This window comes from Anoplophora glabripennis, unplaced genomic scaffold, assembly GCF_000390285.2.
Source record: "Anoplophora glabripennis isolate ALB-LARVAE unplaced genomic scaffold, Agla_2.0 scaffold1039, whole genome shotgun sequence".
Taxonomy (NCBI): Eukaryota; Metazoa; Arthropoda; class Insecta; order Coleoptera; family Cerambycidae; genus Anoplophora; species Anoplophora glabripennis.
In genome coordinates, this window is record NW_019426057.1 from 54954 (window position 1) to 77154 (window position 22201).

General features: G+C 32.8%; 1 protein-coding gene across 1 annotated transcript; it reads left to right on the plus strand.

Annotated features, from left to right (window-relative positions):
* The first annotated feature begins 2504 nt into the window (after nucleotides 1–2504).
* LOC108915141 (exosome complex exonuclease RRP44) lies at nucleotides 2505–20444 on the plus strand. Its single transcript, XM_018721106.2, has 13 exons — nucleotides 2505–2784; nucleotides 2837–3001; nucleotides 3059–3216; nucleotides 3544–3719; nucleotides 3778–4004; nucleotides 4214–4630; nucleotides 12387–12533; nucleotides 13464–13694; nucleotides 13819–14084; nucleotides 18714–18957; nucleotides 19050–19439; nucleotides 19491–19646; nucleotides 19701–20444. The coding sequence occupies exons 1-13, from the start codon at nucleotides 2731–2733 to the stop codon at nucleotides 19932–19934; spliced, it is 2865 nt and encodes a 954-aa protein (XP_018576622.1). The 5' UTR covers nucleotides 2505–2730; the 3' UTR covers nucleotides 19935–20444.
* The last annotated feature ends 1757 nt before the right edge of the window (nucleotides 20445–22201 follow it).

Sequence of the window (22201 nt, forward strand, 5' to 3'; positions counted from 1 at the left end):
GGGAAGGTGTGTAAGTGTTAGTCGTGTGGGGATGCCCCCTCACGGGGGCGTACGTGTCTTTTGGTGTATTTGTCTGTCTGGTATATTGTTTGTCGGGGGTCGCAATTTTAAAGAAATGTATTCTAAAGTAATGCAAATAACTGATAAATAAGTAAAAACTTACCTGGGCATAACCCCGGCACAGGTGCTGTAACAAAGATGCCGACGGCGTCTATGCTTAAGCCGGGGATTAGGTCGGTGATTAAAAGGAAAGAAAGGGATTCTTTCCAGGTAGCCTTAATAAAGGCAGGTAGAATTTGCTCCTTGCACTACACTTTCACAAAACACGTGTGCTCTGGTCGGCTGCCCGCTAGGAACTGAGATAGAGGTCAGGCTCTGTGACGTTATCTATTGTTTTGGGTTATGTACTAAGCGGAGCCCGCAAAATTTGAATTTTACTTTATTGAAATTTATTATTGTAGTTAACATATTAACTGTTAATTTAACATGCTAATTACTGGCATATTAAATTAGCATTACTATTTCATATGCGAGAAATTATCATGTTGAATTAGCATTTAATATGTTAAATTCTACGGATGTCTAGTTAAGTTCCGAGCGAGCAGCCGAGCTGAGCAGACGTGTTTGTGAGGTGAAGTGCAGTGCAACGAGCAAGATCTACTTGCCTTTATTAAGCATAGAGGCCGTCGGCATCTTTGTTACAGGTACCTGTGTCGGGGTTATGCCCCGGCACAGGTACCCGGATAAGTTTTACTTATTTATCAGTTATTTGTATTACTTTAGAATACATTTCTTTAAAATTGCGACCCCCGAAAAACAATATACTAGACAGACAAATACACCAAAAGATTTCCCCACACGACTAACACACACATACCCACACGCACACGCGCACACACACACACACACACACAATCCGACCCAATCACTCCACTGAACTCCAAATCCTTCGCCTTACCGAGCACATCACCGCTGCCTTCAACAGGGGACAGTAGACTGGTGCTGCCTTGCTGGACGTCGCAAAAGCTTTCGATACGGTTTGGCATGACGGCCTACTGATGAAAATGCTCACCAACCAATATCCCATATCCTTTACCAAACTCATAAAATCCTACCTACCACCGAAAATTCCCCTTCCAAATCCAAAATTCCCTTTCCACCACCCGTCCCATGGAGGCCGGTGTCCCCCAGGGCACCGTCCTGTCCCCACACCTATACACCATTTAAAACTCCGACATCCCACATCCCCCCAACACCAACATATACTTATACGCCGACGACCTGACAATCACATCCCAATCCGTAGATCCTAGATATTCCGTCTACCTCCTCCAAAGCTCCTTAGACCAACTTGAAACCTGGTGCAACAGGTGGAAAGTCAAAATTAATCCCAACAAAAGTTCGGCTATCCTTTTTACCAAACGAAAAATCCCACAAAACCTCGACAGACTGACACTATCCCAGGAACCCATCTCCTGGAATCGACAAACACGATACCTGGGCGTGACGATGGACCAGCGTCTCACGTGGAAACCGCACATCGTGGAGACGGTGGCGCGAGCGAAGACCACCAGGGCTAGGCTCTATCCCTTACTCAAAGGTGGAAACACCCTCAGTTTAAGGAATAAGCGAACGCTTATCAAGGTGGTACTTCAACCGCAGCTAACCTACGCCTCCACGGCGTGGGGTCACGCGGCAAAAAGCCACTTAAAGTCATTACAGGCTGTGGAAAACATAGCCCTCCGCATGGCCACCGACGCGCCCTGGTACGTAAGAAACACTGACATATTACGAGACTTACAATACACAAACGCTACACAGACAATAAGACAAAACGCGGAGAAACGGTTTGACGTAGCCGCTAGACATGACAATCCCCTCCTCAGGCAAGCCGTTGACTACGTACCCGACGTGACCGACAAACACAAAAGACCTAGACACCAACTTTTTGACCCTGGGTGACCACCCCAACTACTCCCCCCCCCCTGCCCGCTAACCTTTTCTGTTTCAGAGACAGCCAGGATCAAGAAACGAAGACAACGACACACACACACACATACACACCCCCCATACCCTCCTTTCCCCTCCCCCTCCCGCGCTAGCCTAAGGGCCACCTTAGCAAAGCGCATCCCAGGCTGCATAGCCGCACTACCCTACCCAACCATACCACACATAATCATGACACCACCCCCGGGGTTTACACAGACGAGCCAGCGAAGCAAGAAGAGCGCCAGAAGAAAGGGCCCTAGCCGGCGGGGCCCAGCCAGGACTAAAGGAGGTCCCACAAAGCGCCTACACCGGCCGCATTTGCGGTCGGGGTAGACGACGGATGGGGCCCACCTACGAAAGCTGTCCAGGCCTACACGAGATGAGGCAGGATAATGAGGGATAATCCCCCTCGATCCCAAATCATTGAGGCCAATTTCTAGCAATGGAATAATGGCGCGCGCGTGGCGCGATGTTTGTTTACATGTTTACTTTGTTTACATACATGCATACATGGAGTCACATGGAGTTCCGGTTCGTTCTCCTCATGTAGTCTTCCTGCCCTAAACATTAGTATACTTGTATACTTGTAATCGGTTTTTGTCTTAATATTTTATTGTATCCTTTTTTAAATTATGTATGTATAAAGATAAACCAGGTTGGACAGTCTACAATTTGTTAGTGCAATCATTATAACCTATCTAATAGGTACAATTTGTTTATTTAAAGTAGATTTCTTTAAAAATGTTTACCACAAAAGCTTTTATAAAAAAGACGAAAATTGGAAATTTTTTAAAAGTAAGTATTGTTTGAAAATCGTTTTTAGCATATAATTTACATATAATTTTAGAATGTTAGAGAGCATTATATACGAGACGATATATCTTGCGGTTTCTCAGCTTGTGAGAGATGTATTCCGGTGGAGTCACATTTATCATCAGATCACCAAAATGAATGCTCATTGTTTAAATTTAATCATTATCTAATATTTGATACGAATGTTATTCTTGATCAGGTAATTTTTTAAAGCTGCAAAATGTGTATTTGTTTTAAAGTTTTAAACTTTTTCTAGATGGACGTTTTGGAAGAGGCGACTCTCGGGAATGTAATCATTTTACATACGGTTCTGAAGGAAGTTAAACATCGCAGTTTGCCAATGTATAAGCGACTGTATAGCATTATAGAGAATCCTAGTAGACATTTTTTTATTTTTACCAATGATCATCATAAGTGAGTTTCTTTTTATTTTCATATAATTCAGAAAATTTTTTGGAAGTCATTGGTTCTTAATTTTTCTTGAAAATTATCCAATGCAAATGGTAAATTATGATCTTGACGAGTTAATGCTGTTAGATTTGTGGTATCTTACTTAAAGACTATTCTGATTCTCTTTTCCCTCTTCACTTATTACATAACTAATAGATGTTCAGTGCTTTGAATTAATAACCACTTTTAGGTGATAACTACCTTAATGTATGGCATTAAACTGTGATATTTTTTAGAGACTAGAGGATAAAGATTTATTATAGGATTGTAGCTATAACTACATTTTTTCAGGGATACCTACTTACCAGAAGATGATGGTGAACTAATAAATGATTATAATGATAGATGTATTAGAAAAGCTTGTCTTTGGTACATGCAACATTTACCTAATCAGAAATTTGTCTTCCTTAGTGATGATGTGAAGAATAGAAATTTAGCAATAGAAGAAGGCATTTTTGCTTGTTCAAGTAATAAATAAAATTTCATAGCTTTTGATGGGAACTTTAAATAATGCTGTATTTTTAGTTTCAGAATATGTGAAACATTTAAGAAATTGTTCTGCTTTGGAAGATAAATTGTTGAGGAAAGATTTCCATATAGATAGCAATACAAAAGATGTTTTCCCACCTCATTTGACAACTGTTGAGCTTTTGACCGGGATAAAAGATGGACATTTACACCAGGGTACCTTTAGAGCATCTAGAGATAATTTTTTGGAAGGCTTTGTTAATGTGGATTCTTTTGATGATCCTGTAAGTATTTAAAAATTCTCTATCTAATTTCAGCAGTGTGAGTTTAATTTTCTAAACTTGCTCTAACAGTTATTCAGTACAGAGCAGATCAGAATTCTAAATTGTTATCTTAAAACTATATTTGTTACTTTGGACTTGTTTGTCAGATATTTTCACAAGAACTATATTTTCACAGAAAATTTTATAACAGTAAATCTTTTTTATTTGAGGTAATTGTGCAAGGACGTAAAGGTTTAAACAGAGCTGTGGATGGAGATGTTGTGGTTGTAGAAATATTTAAAGAAGAAGACTGGGTGTCGCCAAGTGAAATAGTCCTAGAAGATGAAGGAGAAGCAGAGGAAAATATCGATGAAGTTGAAATAAAAGAAAGAGAACTGAAACAGTCGACTCATACGAAAAAAGGTGAAATAAAACCAACTGGAAAGATTGTAGGTATTATTAGGAGGAAATGGAGACAGTATTGTGGGATTTTACAAGGTGGTATGGATGGCATATATCAATTATTTGTGCCAGCTGATAAATCTATACCAAAAATTAGAATAGAGACTAGGCAAGCTGATTTTCTGAGGACTCAAAAACTGATTGTTACAATTGATTCTTGGCCAAGACACTCCAGATATCCTCATGTAAGTAGTCATAGCTTATTAACTCTCGACAGCCATATATGTATATATTGACATCAACTAAATAGGGTTGTTGACTATAAAAACAAACCATATACAAATTGTTGTTGATACAAAGATTTTGTATAACAGAACCTGCCTGTATAGTAAAATTTTAAATATAAGACAAATTAGTGGTAGAAATCATTTATGAATTTTTGCGTTACTTAAAAACTAGTCTGACGTCATAAGAGGCAATTGAACAAGAAGCTAGTAGCGATCCTGTATAATTTTGAAGAAGAAAATATGTCAAAATTGTCCGTCAAACCCTATTGGCCTGTTTCCTGTTTTTTAAACAAAAGTAACATTAGTGACAGCAGTCCATCAATTAAGAGTATTTGTGATAGTTATTATTAGTTTCCTGATTGTAATGGATTCAACAAAATTTAAGTGGTGTTTTGTTGTGAATATTCCACATTCCACATAGCCAATTGTATTATCTCCATAAAACTCCCGAACTGCACTATAATTTTCCATAAATAAATAGGTATTTTATATAAATAAACACAATAAAATCATTCCTTAAATATGTTGATCCTTACCTGACTACTTTTATACCTCTGATTTCGCCAATTTTAAAATGGTCTCTTTTTAAAAAATCAATTCATGGTGATAAAAACATCAATTGTCGGTAAAATTTGCGAAGCAGCTTTCACAAATCTCGTTTCACACATTCTGCTTTAATTCTAAGTGGACCGAAATAATAATTTTACTTAATAAAGGAATTCGAAGATTAAGGAAAATAACTTGTAGGCTTGAAAATATTTTATGCGACAGTGTCACTGACGGACGGACACTACGATGACAGTGTTGACAGAGGGTCTTCTTCCTTCAATTTTTTTCCTTTCCGCAATCATTTACACATAATTTCACTACAAGGTGCCCCTTATGACGTCACAGCCATTTTGTAATATAAAAAAATCAGTTTTAAATAATTATTTTAAAACTGTCCTGCCACATTTCTCAATCTCTAATTGTGCATACACACTAGTTGATACGTGTAGAATTATATTATCTACTTTTTGAAATTTGGTCAACAACCCTATTCAGGAGCTCATAGAAGACAAACATACGAGGATTTCTTCCTATGATTTTAGCCACACCTTTTCCACAAAACAATACTTAAATTACTACTATACTTAAATTTTATACAGATTTTGAGGACGTTAATGTTCTTACAGGAAAAAAATGTTCAAAAAAATTCACACAATTGTTCCCAAAATCGTGAAAGGAACAGATTGTGTATCATTTGAAATTGATGTCGTGATTATTTTTACAATTGTGAACTTATTACCAACAAATTTTAGATTTTCTCAAGTTCTCAAACAATATAGTATGAAAATTTGATAAAATTTGTTCGTGTCAACAATCATGTGAAGTTTTGCGACCATGTTTTCTGTCACTAGTTTTTTTTATCAACTGCTAGTGGTCATTAGCTACGATCTTTCCCTGTGACATTTTGTGGCATGCTTTTTTCAGATTAACTTCTTTACAGAATATGTCATATTATAATGTAGAATTTCATTTTATAGTACTCTTTTTAAAATTGCTGAAAACGTACTGGTTTTGGTAAAAACGCAATTGACTGTCCCAAAGTCAACCAGCTGCTATTCTTTAATATGCAAGGGGTCCAGAAATGAATGGGTCATACTACAGGGATGAAAATAAAATGGTTTAAATCAAGTTATTGTCCATCAAAAAATTTTTCAATGTGTTTTAGTACTAACATAATTTTTTTATTTAAATCACATTACCTTGGTACAATCACTTTAGAATAATGTGATTGTAATGTCATTGTGCCAAGGTAATGTGATTTAAATTCATTTCATTTTAATCCAAGGAAGCTACCCTTGATGTGTGTCCTATTTATTTCTGGATACCTTGTATATTAAGGAATAGAAGCTAGTTGACTGCAACACACAATTGTGTTTTACTCAAAAACTGAGAACAATAATATTTTGGCTGTGTTCAGTGAATAGTCGGACCGGTCAAAGTCATTCAGTGGATAAATATTTCATTGGTCAGCCCAATCAGTTGATTGGGAATATTGGGCAAGTTTTAATACAGTTACTAAAGGCCGTACGGCGAATTGTTTGACTAAAGAAATTTGACCGAACTAATCCAACCATTCGCTGAACACAGTCCTTATTTGTGCAAAATAAAATTTTATGATATATGACATGATATTTTATTACATATGGCTATATGTATATTCTTTAATTACTATCACCAACTCAATCTACTCTTTCTAGCAACCTTTAGTCTCTAACACCTATACTAGTCTATCTTTCTCAATTCTCAAATTATATATACAGGGTGGTCCGTAAGTAATGGTCCATAGAGACACACTAGATTTTTTACTTCAAAATATTACGATTGGAGCCAACATGCCTTAATAAAATGTTGATAACAAAAAAGATACAGGGTGTCAAAGTTGGAAATTAAAAATTGAATTTTCGTAATAATTATAATATTTTTGAGTGTATGAATGTGAAAATTTAGGGGTAGATGTTTCTGTATACAAGAAATCATAATTTGTTATCTATTTCGATGTATCTTCTAGAGGGCGCCACATACGCCGTGTTTATGACGTAAATACGAGCATAATTTTTTTATCCACAACGTTAACGCTTCTTTTTTTTAAAAATCTTAAACCTACATTATTTTCGTGAAAAAATGGTATACTTGTCATTAGCTCTAGAAATTGTCCGTTTTCAAGAAAAACGCATTTCAACAATCTGCTGCATGTTTCATTACAGGAAATTTTATCGTAGTGTGCGACAATGCCAAGACAGTTTTGACAATTAGAAAAAATCATTGTGACAGTTAGCAATTATTTCAAATTGTATTTATTAATTTTTGGTAAAAATCAATTAAGTATTTAAAAGAAAATAACGAATTATGCCGAGACATAATAATTTCTCGAATTTGGAAATGAGAGATATGACGGTTGTTTATTGTCAACAAAATTTCAATGGACGTGCTGCGCAACGTGAATATTGCCGAAGATTTCCAAACAGATTGCAACCTGGTAAACGACTGTTTCAAAATCTATTCAGAAACTTAGGCGAAAGTGGTTCATTTCGTCCTAAACGTGATAATTTAGGTCGACCAAAAATGATTACGCCTGACCAGGAAGACGAAATACTAATTCGCATTGCAGATGATCCACAAACTAGTTCAAGACGATTAGCTGCAGCCACGGGAATTAATAAAACATCAATTTTAAAGACATTACATGAAGAAAAATATCATCCATATCATTTTACACCAGTTCAAAATTTATTACCTGTCGATCTTCCTTCAAGATATCAATTTGCAAGTGATATTCGGAACAAGCAGAATACTGACTATACATTTGTCAACAGAATATTGTTTACAGATGAAGCGACATTTACTCGCCGAGGTATTTTCAATTTAAGAAATAAGCATTGTTGGGAAGTTCAAAATCCTCATGTAACTCGAGAACGGCACTTTCAACATGAATTTAAGATTAATGTTTGGTGTGGGATCATTGGAAACCATTTTCTAGGTCCATATGAGTTGCCAGGAAATTTAAATGGTACAAGTTATTTAAATTTTTTAGAAAATAGCTTTGTTGATCTATTGGATGCGTTACCACTGAATTTGAGGCAAAATATGTGGTTCATGCAAGATGGCGCTCCGCCACATTTTACTCATCAAGTAAGAACATATCTAAACCAACACTTTCCTGAACGTTGGATTGGCCGTGGTAGTATATTTCCTTGGCCGCCACGTAGTCCAGACTTCAACCCTTTAGATTTTGGTGTATGGGGCACAATGAAGGAAATTGTTTATAAAAACACTATAAATACTCGCGTCCAACTTTGGCAAGAAATTAGTAATGCCTCAACTTTTTTTGATCCAATGGTATTATTTAATATTAGACGATCTTTCATAAATCGTATGGACAAGTGCATCGAGGTGAATGGTGGACATATTGAAAATTTACTTTGAAACATTTCCTATTTTTCCTTAGGTACATATTCAGTTTTTTACTTGTTAAACGCTTGATAAAATCATAGTTTTGTTTAATTAAATTTCTCCTTTAACTGGTTTTGTAAATAAAATTTATCAACTTGATAATTTGTATTTTAATGTGTACAAAGGGATAATGTTTAATTGTCAAAATTAATGTTTTCATTAGCGCACACTACGATAAAATTTCCTGTAATGAAACATGCAGCAGATTGTTGAAATGCGTTTTTCTTGAAAACGGACAATTTCTAGAGCTAATGACAAGTATACCATTTTTTCACGAAAATAATGTAGGTTTAAGATTTTTAAAAAAAAGAAGCGTTAACGTTGTGGATAAAAAAATTATGCTCGTATTTACGTCATAAACACGGCGTATGTGGCGCCCTCTAGAAGATACATCGAAATAGATAACAAATTATGATTTCTCGTATACAAAAACATCTACCCCTAAATTTTCACGTTCATACACTCAAAAATATTATAATTATTACGAAAATTCAATTTTTAATTTCCAACTTTGACACCCTGTATCTTTTTTGTTATCAACATTTTATTAAGGCATATTGGCCCCAATCGTAATATTTTGAAGTAAAAAATCTAGTAAGTCTCTATGGACCATTACTTACGGACCACCCTGTATATAATTTTATGATGTTTGACATATATGTCAAATACTGTAAAAAACCTAACCTAAACTAAGTTATGTCACTGGAAAAAGTCATTGCTCCAGCAGGTGGTCAAAAGCTAATAACAGCGACTTATTTATCACCTTCAGAAACTTAACCAATACCAAATTCATTTGCATTACATTGTTTTTTTTTGCCATTATTAAAAAATCCTTGACATCCTATCTGATAAAAAAAAGAGAAAAAAAAAACAATAGATCTCTTGTCCATAAGAAAAAGATTCCTAATTTTTCTATGTTCTATCAACCCTTGATTTTATGGTAATTTTTTCCAAAGCACCCTGTATAAAACAACAAAACAAACAAACAAACTTGACACGTTTATTAAAAATTACATAAGAAATTACATTTGCATTAAAATTGTATAAAATAGCAAGGGCATAAAAATAGATATTTATTTTCAACATTATTACATTTTTTTATAATTATCAATAGTAATGATTATCATTATCATCATCATCATTGTCATGATATATATTATATTACATACAGGGTGATGCACAAATGGTGACGAAAAATGAAACCTCGTATTCTTCGGTGAATTTTAAAAGCAGCCTTTCCTATAAAGTTTTTATTTGGGACGCTTCGTTAAAAAGATACAGTGTTAAACTTTAAAAAAACTAGTACCAAAGTCAAATAATTTGAAATTGGGCAGATGTATTTATGTAATAATTGTCCAAAATCTGAGGCCCTTTTCTAAAATTTAGATGTTTCAGTGGCGGAGATGCAGGGTATCGATGGCATATTTTTCTAAATTACGCTACTGCTTTACTTTCTACAAATTACTACTCTCTTATGATTTTCAAAAAGAGCCTGATGTTCTTGAAATTCGAACTGAAAGCACCGGATCTCAATCTACTGGATTTATTTTTGTGGGGTGCTGTTAAATGGCTGGTATACAGTGAACAAGAAGAAGAAAGAATAAATAATGTTTTTCATCAGATTCAAGCAACAATAAATTTTGAACTGATTATATTTTCGTTACTAAAAAGATGTTGCGCCTATGTTCGTGGAAATGGAGGCATATTTGTGTATTTACTCAAAATCAATAAAATGATGACATGTTATTATTTTCTTTATTCGAATAAATAACCGAATGATTAGTGTTTGTCATGTCATTTAAGTAAAAGTGTTTTCAATTTGTTTTTTTAAGTTTTACTCGAAAATCAGGCTTTTTTTGAACAACATAAGAGAGTAGTAAAATTGAAAGACGAATCTGAAAATATCATGATTGTTACCGTAAAGCAGTGGCATACTATTTTATTTAGAAAAATATGCTACCAGTACCCTGTATCTCCGCCACTGGAGTATCTAAATTTTAAGACCAACTCAGATTTTGGGCAATGGTTACATAAATACATGTGCCTAATTTCAAATTATTTCACTTATTAGTTTTTAAATAATTCAAAAAAATTTAAAATATTTTTCCAAGTTACACACTCTGTATCTTTCTAACGAAGCGTCCTAGATAAAATTTTGAAAGACTCCCCCTAAAATACACCAAAGAATACACTGTTAGTGAATCACCTTGTGCAAAATATTTTTTTCATAATCAACTGACATACAATTTAAGTAGATGTTTTTTTAATTTTCCCAAAATTAAATTTTCTTAGTTATACCTACTTAAATTTTACGTTGATCTAACATTCAATTCCTCAAATTTCATAATGTAACTTTATGAAAAATGAAAATTTCTAAAGAAAAATAAAAATTGAGTGTGAAATTATGAGTTGACTATGAAAATAAATATTTTCCACGGGGTGTTTCAGAAAACATAAGCCAACGTTCGGGGCAGATTCCTAACCTAAAAACAAGATAATTTTTTCATATCAACATGGGTCCAATTTTGCTTCGTTCCTTAGCTACAGGGTGTCAAAGTTTTAAAATAAAATATGTTTCTTCCAAAAAATGTAGATTTCCACTTGAGGGAATTAAATGAAATTTGGACAACTAACTATTTACAACCGAATACACATTCCTTTTATGTAGAACATGAATTACAGGACCTGACTTACTTGCAAGCCCTTGGATTCAATTCAAGAAAAAATTGGTTTCTGTTGAGATTTTTAATTTAAATGTGCTCGGAAATTAAAATTTTGGGACACTTTCAACATTTCCTATAAAATGTTATATCGTGTTTATCGAGTTGTTTATTGTAAGTATGTTTACAATTCATAATTAATTCTAGATAAATAAAAAATTGTTTATATTACATTTAAAATACCGAAAACTCAAAGGAAAATGAAAAAGTCAATTTTTTATCAAAATTGAGCTAGTATTTAACGCATGTAATTATAAACTAGAAATCTCAAGGGGGAATCAATTTTTTCTTTGATTAAATCCAACGGCTTGCAAGTAAGTCCGGTCCTGTAATTCATGTTCAACATAATAATACCTAGCAATGTGTATGCGGTTGTAAATAGTTAGTTGTCCAAATTTCATTTAATTCCCTCAAGTGGAAATCTAGATTTTTGGAAAAAACATTTTATTTTAGAACTTTGTTACCCTGTGGCTAAGGAACGAAGCGAAATCGGACCCATGTTGATATGAAGAAATAATCTTTTTTTGAGGTTAGGAATCTGCCCCATGCGAACGTTTTTGAGATCTTGGGGGGTCTCTGTTATTTTTAATTGTTTATTAAGAAAATTTGTCAAAAAATTTTTTCATAATAATTATATCAGTATAATTTGTATTGCTAAATTTCTGTTATCTTTATTTCTGATATTTTACAGCAATGTATAGTTTAGTATAATAATAATAATTTTTTTATATAAGAAATTTTTGGGAGGCATGAAAATCTCAAATAATATAGTGTTATGAAGATCCACCTAACAATAAACAAAACAATTCAGGTGTAATATAGCACAGGACGATGAGAATAAACATAAATAATTTATTAACATTGCCTTTACACTACTACATTACTAACTCCAACTATTGACATTAATTGAAAAGTTAATTTATTTTTGCATTTAATTGCTATCTTGTAGACATCAATATAGAATTATTATTATTATGATATTAAATATATTTTAGGGGCATTTTGTAAGGGCATTAGGTAAAATTGGTGACCAAGATACAGAAAATGAAGTTATTTTATTAGAACACGATGTTCCTCACAGTCAGTTCTCAGAAGAAGTGCTTAGCTGTCTGCCCAAGATGCCATGGATAATAACAGAAGAGGTAAATTAAACATTCTACAAATTAAATTGCATAGTCTGACAATTAGTCTATTATATATTTTATATACAGGTTATCCAGAAACTTTACCGACATACTTCAAAGTCAAATCAAGTTACCTTATTACCATTTTACTTCTTTAAAAAGTTACAAGCCTTCAAAAACTTTTTATTTTGTTTTCGATAACTCCTTACTTTTTGATATTTCCATAAAACTTGGATTATAGTTTGGGTAGTCGAATATAAATTATTTTTTACTTATTAGAACATGGAGATTGCAAAGAACAATTTACACAATGTTTTGTTTTTTATCAAATTTTTTTGTTAGTAGAGATTTTGAGTAAACATGTGTTGTTTGAAACACCACTTTATTTACTGTAAAAAAAGGTATACTTTTTGCATGTCGTTAAAGTGCATAATTCTTGGACAAATGGTTTCCAATTTTATATAGTGATGGATAGCCAAGTGTTGGAGGATATTCTAGTGTAATTAAACTTCACACTTCCACCAAATTTGTAACTAAATATATTAATTTTTGACAATTATTTGGGCGACATATCTTCAAAAAATGTATTTCTTTTTTATGTAATTTTAAAAATTGAAAAATGAACAGTGTCCCTAAAATTTTTAAGAATAAATTTAAAATAATTTGTCAAGACACCAAACAACTACCCGTCGTTAACTGCCTTCGACGGTCTCCTTTTCTATTTGCAAAAAGAGGTAACACAGTGATAAGAACAATATTTTATTTCCAACGACGTTTTCTTTACTTTGACATGACATGATACATTTTTACAATTTTTTACATATCTACTTGGTTTTTTCTTCTTTTTCTAACAAAAGCTACTAACGTAACCTAATCTAAATTCGTAACAAATTTGTTTAACTGAAATTTGTCCAGAAACACCTGTATTATGTGTTTGTGCGATTATAGGATGTCAAACGTAGAGTTGACCTTCGTCATATTGACATATGCTCTGTCGATCCTCCTGGATGCACCGATATTGACGATGCTCTGCATTGCCGACCAATATCAGATGATAAATTAGAAGTTGGTGTACATATAGCAGATGTATCTCATTTTATTAGACCTGGTACTGCAATAGATTTAGAAGCTGCATCGAGAGCTACCACGGTTTATCTGGTTAATAAACGTATCGATATGGTAAGTGTTTTTTTTTCACTACAGCCTACATACTTTAATATATTGTAACTTTGATAAAACACAAAAACAATCATGATAAATAAAGTAAGTTGTTGTAAACATTAATATCCGTATATAATTTTAGGTTCCAGAATTACTCAGCTCTAACTTGTGCTCTCTGAGAGGTGGCGAGGAAAGATTTGCTTTCTCTTGTATCTGGGAAATGGACAAAAAGGCAAATATTTTAAATACGAGATTTCACAAAAGCATAATCCGTTCTAGGAGAGCTATGACTTACGAAGAAGCTCAAATTACAATTGACGATAAAAGTAAAAATGATTCTATAGCTGCGTCATTAAGGAATTTGAACATGCTAGCGAAAATTTTAAAGAAGCGACGGTTGGAGAATGGGTAATAACCTTTCATATATTATAAAAAAAAATTATTTTTTTTTAATAAGTTCATAATTTTTTAAGATTTTTCAATTAAATTTAGTATGGGAGAGTTTTTGGGATCGCTGAATATAAATATGGACTTATTTTTTACCTAAAACTAAGAGGACGCTAGGAATGCCTTAAACAGTTGTTTTTGCCATACATTTTTTTTTAGAGATATGAAAACAACTTCAAAACATAATCTATTTAAAAAAAATAATTTCATGTAAAAATGTCATTTCTGTTTTTTTTCCAATATTCCACATTTTAGGAGCGTTTTTTTACACTTATGCACGCTGTACTTACCACTAAATTGTAGTATTACAAATTGTTGTCTAATTTTGGATTTTAAACGACTGTGCTTCTGTCTGTTTATTAACTTAACCAATTGTGTGTAAAGTTTATTTTTTTTTCCAACCAATTTTTGTCAGATAAAGTTAACTACAAATGTTAGCATTCGTGGATAATGATGCCGTAAATATTATTCACCAATTTGATGTAGTCACAAAAAATCTATTTCTATCATATGGAATTTATATTAAATTACAAAAATTGTTTATACGAGTCCTCACATCTAAACTAAATGTTTAGATGGCACATTATTTATTATAAATTTGTTGCAATTTTTAAATAGTTTTCCAAATTCACCGTAACTATACAAATAATGATTGTCGCAAATTCGGTAGTCAAGAAAGCTGTTCAGAAATTCATATTTTCTATTCGAATAATTTAACAATTCAAATCTAGGCAGTCGACCCTATTGAACACTAATCAAAAGCACAGATAATATAGCTTATCGCTTCAGACCACATGTTAAATGCTGGAAATTGGCAACCCGAAAAGGATGCAGGGTCTTCTGAGCTGGCATCCAGCAATAAAATTTAGCATCTATTCAGTAATAGGTGTCAATTCTAGCGATGGCAATGTTGCCAAGTAATAACGGCATACAAATAAATTTAATGCATTTGAAGAGTTACATGAAACTTGACATTACATTTGTGTTAAATGCTAAATAAAATAAATTAGAATTGAAACTATGAATTTACATAATTTATAATTTATTTTTTATGAATTCCCATTAGAGTGGGAGAATTCAACAACATGAAATTAATGTTTTTAGATTTGTGCGTCGACTTCCAATTTGATACGATATTAACACCTATTTTAAAAAAATTGCATTATACAGGTTGCGTAAAAATGTTGCCAATCACATATTTTTTATTGAATATTCTGTATTTTATCACGTAAAAGATTAAACAACTGTTGCATATCATGGATGCCATTGGCAGTGCTCTTATTTGTGACACAGGGTATTAAAAAAAAATTAAACAGTGTAAAATTGCCCTAAGAGAAGTTCTTTAATTTTTATTTATCTTGAAAATTTTATTTAATAAAATTGTTGGAACCTCAATAATCAATCGATGATCCCTTACAGAGATAACAAACAAAAAAGTCTGTCAAAAATTGCGAGTTATAAGGCCTTTTTTACTGTTTTTTTCAACATACGGACTTTAATTTAAAAAAATTAAAATGGGTTATTCTGATGATGAAAAATAAGACACAATGAAACTGTATTATTCAAATAACAATAATGGGGAAAAGTTCTTCAGGGAATATCGGCAAATTTTATTTTGAAGGAAAAATCCCGTCAATGAAAATGAACACTAAAAAATATTAGAAACCGTAGGTGGCCAGAAAGCAGCCCTGATCTCAGTCCCTTAGACATATTTTTTTCAACAAAATATATTATTAAAGACCTCAAAATTTACAAATATTGAGAGAAAAACAGGACAAAATGTTTGATAATTCTGAATTTTTTTTAACGCAATAAATAGTAAATTAAAATATATATTCAACTGTGTCATCACAATTATGGGCGTGTGGAAAATTTGTAGGTATTTTAGTGTTATTTCATTTTTAGGTTTCTCATTATATTGATGTAAAGGTTAGTTATAAAAATCGTTATTCATTGTTCCAATAAAGATGTACATATTTAAATTTTTTTAACGATTTTTTACTTTAAATATATTTTATCCCAGCAAATTTTGATAATGTCAAAAGAAGTCCTACATTTGTATTTAGTTTTTTTTTCCATTTTTAATGATTAAAGCCGTGAGTGTCAAAATACAAAAAAAAACCTGTACCTACATTCCGTGGCATGCTAATAACCCACCTTGTATATTAAAAAAATATATAAAAATCATCAAATATTTTAAAAAATTATGTTTCTACCTGTTGTTTATTTGGAAATATATTTTCTGCAGTATTTCAATACCAGAAGATGAAAATATGCAGTAATTAATTAACGAATTTATGGTTAAATAACCTAACTGTAACACCGCTGCAGAATATCCGATCATCTGAAGTTGACTACATAGGTACTCGTTGATTCTTTAAAATACCTACATCATACATTTAAGTAAGTAAATACAGTAATAAACAAAATAGGCATTGACAAAATGACATGACAACATTGCCAAACTGTTTTTTATGCTAGGATATGCGTAGGAATGCCGGCTGCTGCATTTGATTCTTCCTAAAATTCTGCTGGTGGTGAACTATATTGGCAATTTTGAAATTTAAACCTGCTGTCTTATTCCAAGGGGTGTTTGGAGCGATAAGCTATGTTGTCTGTGTCGAAAGCGCAATCTACTGACTACTAGCGCCAAGTCAGCCATGTTCACTCAATTGCATGTAAATGCAAAAATTCGCAAGTGCTAGCAAAATTTTACGATGAACACTTGTGGGTAGACTCATTTGAAAATAAAGATTGAGTGTTTGAAAGAGTGTTTTAGGAATTTGTACTATTTTGTTTATGAATACAATTGCCTCTAAATTCATAAACATGAGTTTGGAAGTTTTTGGATTTCCTATATTTTTTCTTTTATTTAGAAGCTTAAATTTTACTTTGTATACCTACTGTAGAGCAGGGGTCGGCAAGTAATTTTAGGTGGGGTCCGAATACTTTTGAAAATTTTTAATGAGGTCCAGAAAAAAATTCATATTTCTTATTTTTTTATTTGGACTCAAATTTAATCTGCTTACTAACCATTAAGAACTCAAAACACTCACACAATTGTAAAATACTAGAAAAAATGATAAGATTGGCACTTAAACGTAAAAAACATTTTTTAAATAATTTATTTGAGTAATTTATACTTTCTTAAAATTTTTGGCGGTCCAGTATTTTACCTTTCGCGGTCCGGACCTGGACCGCGGTCCGCCAGTTGCCGATCCTTGCTGTAGAGTTTGAATCTCTTATAGTTTTCTAAGGAAGTGTGGTCCAACAAGGTAATAAATAAACAATATGTCGAGAAAAGAAGAAATCTATATTTACTACTATAAACTAAGTAAATGTCAATAGCAAATGTTGGTTAAACCAGGCTTAGTCTCTCGTAAACTCGAAAATGTACTTACACGCCACTACACACCTCAAACGTGCATCATTTGCTAGCCGATGCTCCCTTGATTTCCCAATTCAGCACGATCAAGTAGTAAAAGAAAGTGCCCCTCTACAAGTCACCTTAATTCGGGAGACCACCCAAATAACGGCAGGGAACTCAACTCTTGGTTATGGACAGAAAATCTCCAGTCAGACCACTCAAATAATTACAAGAAACATAACTCTTGATTACGGACTGAAAATCTCTGGTCAAACCACTCTAATAACTGCAGGAACCATAACTCTTGATTACGGACTGAAAACTACAACAGTCATGTTAAAAAAATCCTTGAAAGCCCTCCCTCTTTTTCATAACCCTTTTTTTTTAATCAACACATATACATACCGCGACTACATATACAGGTGTGGTAAATTTTACTTATACAGAGTGATTCAGAACTTATCAAAAAAAAAAAATTTGGATGTACAGAGGACTTTTACAAATACTTTGCAAACAAAAAGGGCAGTTCGAAAATGATTTAAAAATAGACTTCTGCAGTGGACTGGAAACTGGTCCACTGTAAAACCTGACCATACACAAGGCCAAGTGTAATAAAAAATGAACAAACAAAAACTTTCAAAGACAAAGAATTTCGCAAGGAAAGAAATAAATAAAATTTTATAACACCTATTTCATATCAACAAATTCAACTGCTTTTGCCACTATTGTTATTATTAATTAATGAAATTACTTAATAAAATAATTTGACATAACTGATGTTACAACAACTGTTCAAAATTTTGTCCACTGACGTGTAAACACATTTGGACCCGTCTTACACAGCTTCTACGAACTAACACAAATGTTAAAATTAAAATTAAAAATTAAAACGATATCCATCAACTCCGAGTAGCTATACACGTAAGCCATTTTTGACACTAACTACTAAAAAACCATTGTAAATACTATCGCAATGACATTAATACTAATTGTAAAATCGGATTTCAGTATTCCCAGTCGTACATTGCGTAAAATGCACAACATACATGATTCTAGGGACTACAGTTGTCCATTGATGTAATCGTGAAAAGCACTATAACTTAATAATTTTTCTCGGAAACTATAAAGATTTTACAAAAAATTTGTTTACGATCTCCATTTTTCATGCCCCATCTATTACCAAATTTTTTTGGATAAATGGTGAATCACCCTGTATTTTATAGAGCTCTAGTCTTGGCTTCACCTGAAGTTAAAATCTTAATGGATTCGGAAACAATGGAACCCCTTGATGTCGAAGTTAAAAAATTATTTGAAACCAATTCAATGGTAGAAGAATTTATGTTATTAGCAAATATTAGCGTGGCCCAAAAAATTTTACAAGAGTTCCCGGAATGTGCAATGCTTAGGAGACACCCAACACCGCCTTCTTCTAATTTTGATCCGTTGGTGAAAGCTGGTAAACATCTTGTAAGTATTTTAAGTATGTGTATTTTATTTAAGAAAATTTAATCGAAAGTATTTAGTGACAGGAAATTGAAACTTCACTCATTATATTTTAGGGATTTGATATTAAAATAGATTGTGGTAAAAACTTGGCTAAGTCGCTAGACGAGGCTGTAAACCCCAAAAATCCATACGTAAATACTATGCTAAGGATTCTAGCGACTCGTTGCATGTTGCAAGCTGTATATTTTGCAAGCGGTACTTTACAAAAAGAAGATTACTTTCATTACGGTTTAGCCGTTCCGTTATATACTCACTTTACCTCGCCCATAAGAAGATACGCAGATATTATCGTACACAGGCTTCTGGCAGTGACTTGTGGAGCCGACGCGACATATCCCGATCTTTTAGATAAAGAAAAATCAAGTAATCTTTGTCAGAACTTAAATTACAGGAATAGAATGGCTCAATATGCTGGTAGAGCTTCTGTTGCTTTTAATACACACGTATGTATTCTGTGTACTTTGAGTATCTTTTTTTTTAAATGTTGTTTTTAGATATTTTTCAAAGGCAAATTGCAAGACGAGGATGGTTATATTTTATACGTCCGAAAGAATGCCTTGCAGATATTAATACCAAAGTATGGTTTAGAATGCACCTTGTTTTTGGCACCAAAAGGAGAGACCTCCAATATTTTTTGTTATAATGAAGAGGTATGTATAAAAGCCAAGTGCAGAGGTAAACTTTGAGAAATTATTATTTTTTAGGACCAAACTCAAGAAGCGGGGAGTATTGCACTACATGCTTTCGATCCGATTAAAGTTCGACTAAGTTTAGATTCTAACAATATTCAACATGAAAAATTTGCCTTGCAACTCGTGAAGCCCTATATTGAAGGTTTTAGTGTTTTACCATTAAGTGAAATAGAAGTAAACGGGAATGAGAAAAAACGGAAATCGACAAATAATGAGCACAAGAAGAAAAATAAAAAGAAATCTTAATCTTAAGTAATTGTATAATTTTTGTATTACATTTGAAAAAATTAAAATGTATTTCTTTATTCTTATCTACTTATTATTTCACGTTCCAGTAAAACTTACACCTATAGGTTGATCAAGGTTTAGTATTGAGTAAGTGTTAAAAGTTAAATTACATATATCGGGTGTCTCAAAATTCACACAAGATTTGAATGATGTGCCACTTGAGCGGTAAAGTGTTGCCAAAGCAAAAAAGAGACAGCTGACAGTTCATAGACAGTTATTTAAAATGGAGCGTTACACTAAAGAACAAAGTGTTTTAATTGTTGGGCAATATTTTAAAAGCCGGGAATAGTGACTTAACTTCATCAACTGTGAGGAGATTAATTGAAAAATTCAGGAAGACTGGATCAATCAGTGCTCTTAAACACTGGCCGTCCTTCAATAAGTTGTCAAACACAAAACATCGAAGCAGTTCATGAGAGTGTTGCTGAGACTGTGGTTAAGAATTTCACATTTCAAGAAGCTCTCTACAGTTTTCGCGAATAATTTACATCTTCATGCTTACAAAGTTCAATTGACTCAAGAGTTGAAGCCTACTGAAAACGCAGAACAAAGAGAGTTCGCGAATACTGATGTTTCAAACAAAATCATCTTCAGCGATGATGCTGATTTTCATCATGATGGCTTCGGACCATACAAAAAAAAATGATGCTCGCTATCATGACATAATCCAGTTCTTTTTTGTGCCTAAATTGCAAAATATGGGCCATACAGCCCAAGAAATAATTCAATTACTACTGCATGACCCATTTCCTGGTCATGTAATTTCCATTAATTTTAGAAGTCTTAAGGTTTATGCCAACAAGCTCACAACCACCCACACTTTGGACGAAATTGAGTCCAGTATCAACGAAAATTCAAACCAGTGTTGCGAGAAATAACTACTCTGCGGGCTACATGCCCCAACTGGCATTGGATTATACTCGCAACACCTAGTACAACAGCTAGGATTGTGTAAACAAAAATTCAGCTGCATTTGTGTAAAACGGTAATGAAAGTTTTGACAAAAGAGTATGTGCCAGCAAAACTGTGGAGGCCATTTACTAGAGTATGCTATTCCCTACATAACCCTACATTGTATACTTTATGTATCAATAAGAAATTAACAATTTTGAATTAAAAACATGTTTTCTATCAAAATTACTTTTTGCGTGAATTTTCGGATATCTTTTATTTCCATGTATGTTTGACTTATCACAATTTAACGATAAAAGAGTATTTTTACTAGTTCGTGTAAGTACCGTTTTATAAAACCTGTGTATTTAACAATGTACTATCTCGAGATATAAACAAATCAGCAAATTCATCAAATCAATTTTTCTTTAATAAAATCAAATTACAAAAATATTATATTTCCAGGAAAATATTCCCATTAGGATATATAAAACTACAAAAGTACTACAGTCGAACAGAAGACTATTGGATCTATTTTTTCGTGCTAAAATAATATTAGCTGTTAAAAGTATCACCAGTAACCCACTGTTAATACAAAAGTTAAAGAAAGAGTGATCAGTTATTTTGTGACAAAAATACTAGTAGCAAACGGACTGTGCCGTCATATAAAATACAGTCTGTAGATATATGCTTATATATTTCCTACTCCAATTTACCATTAATTAATTTTTTATAAACATTTTTGTGCAGAAAAACGCATTTTTTAAAGTTTTTTGCTTATAAAACCTAAACTTACGAAGTGATCTGAATGCTATATAGAGACAATTTGTAAAGAATCGAAATACGAATAACAACGAAAGTTCGATTGATCCGATCAGATAATTAGAAATGAAGAAAACCCGGAAAAATCGGAAAATTTTGCATTTTCTATAAAATTCATTACTCCACTATTTTTTAAGGTATCGAGCTGACCGTGTGTACAAACTCCTCACGGACTCGAAACTACACATATGATCTTCGCTATGAACTGATGCTGCTCTTCATGAGGTCTGCTCATGAAGACGCCTCTGCTACTAATCAACGATTAGTAGCAGAGGCGTTACTTGAAATGGATAAATTGAGAAATATTTCTAACCAAGAAGGTGTAAATAAATGAAAAGAAAAAAATATTTTAAAAACAAGCTTTTATTAAAATACACTAAAAAGAAAATAATAAACGGGAGTTCATAAAACCCATAATGTTGTGTAAACCCCAAACCCATAAAAGGGTTGAATATGGTTGCTCTATAGAAGTGTCATCAGCAAAAGTATGATAAAATGAAAAAATTTTCACA

Coding starts and splice junctions, on each gene's coding strand:
- LOC108915141 (XM_018721106.2), top strand. CDS start 2,731: ATGTTTACCACAAAAGCTTTTATAAAAAAGACGAAAATTGGAAATTTT. Junction 12,534..13,463: donor CATGGATAATAACAGAAGAG/GTAAATTAAACA, acceptor GTGCGATTATAG/GATGTCAAACGTAGAGTTGA. Junction 19,440..19,490: donor CTGTTGCTTTTAATACACAC/GTATGTATTCTG, acceptor TGTTGTTTTTAG/ATATTTTTCAAAGGCAAATT.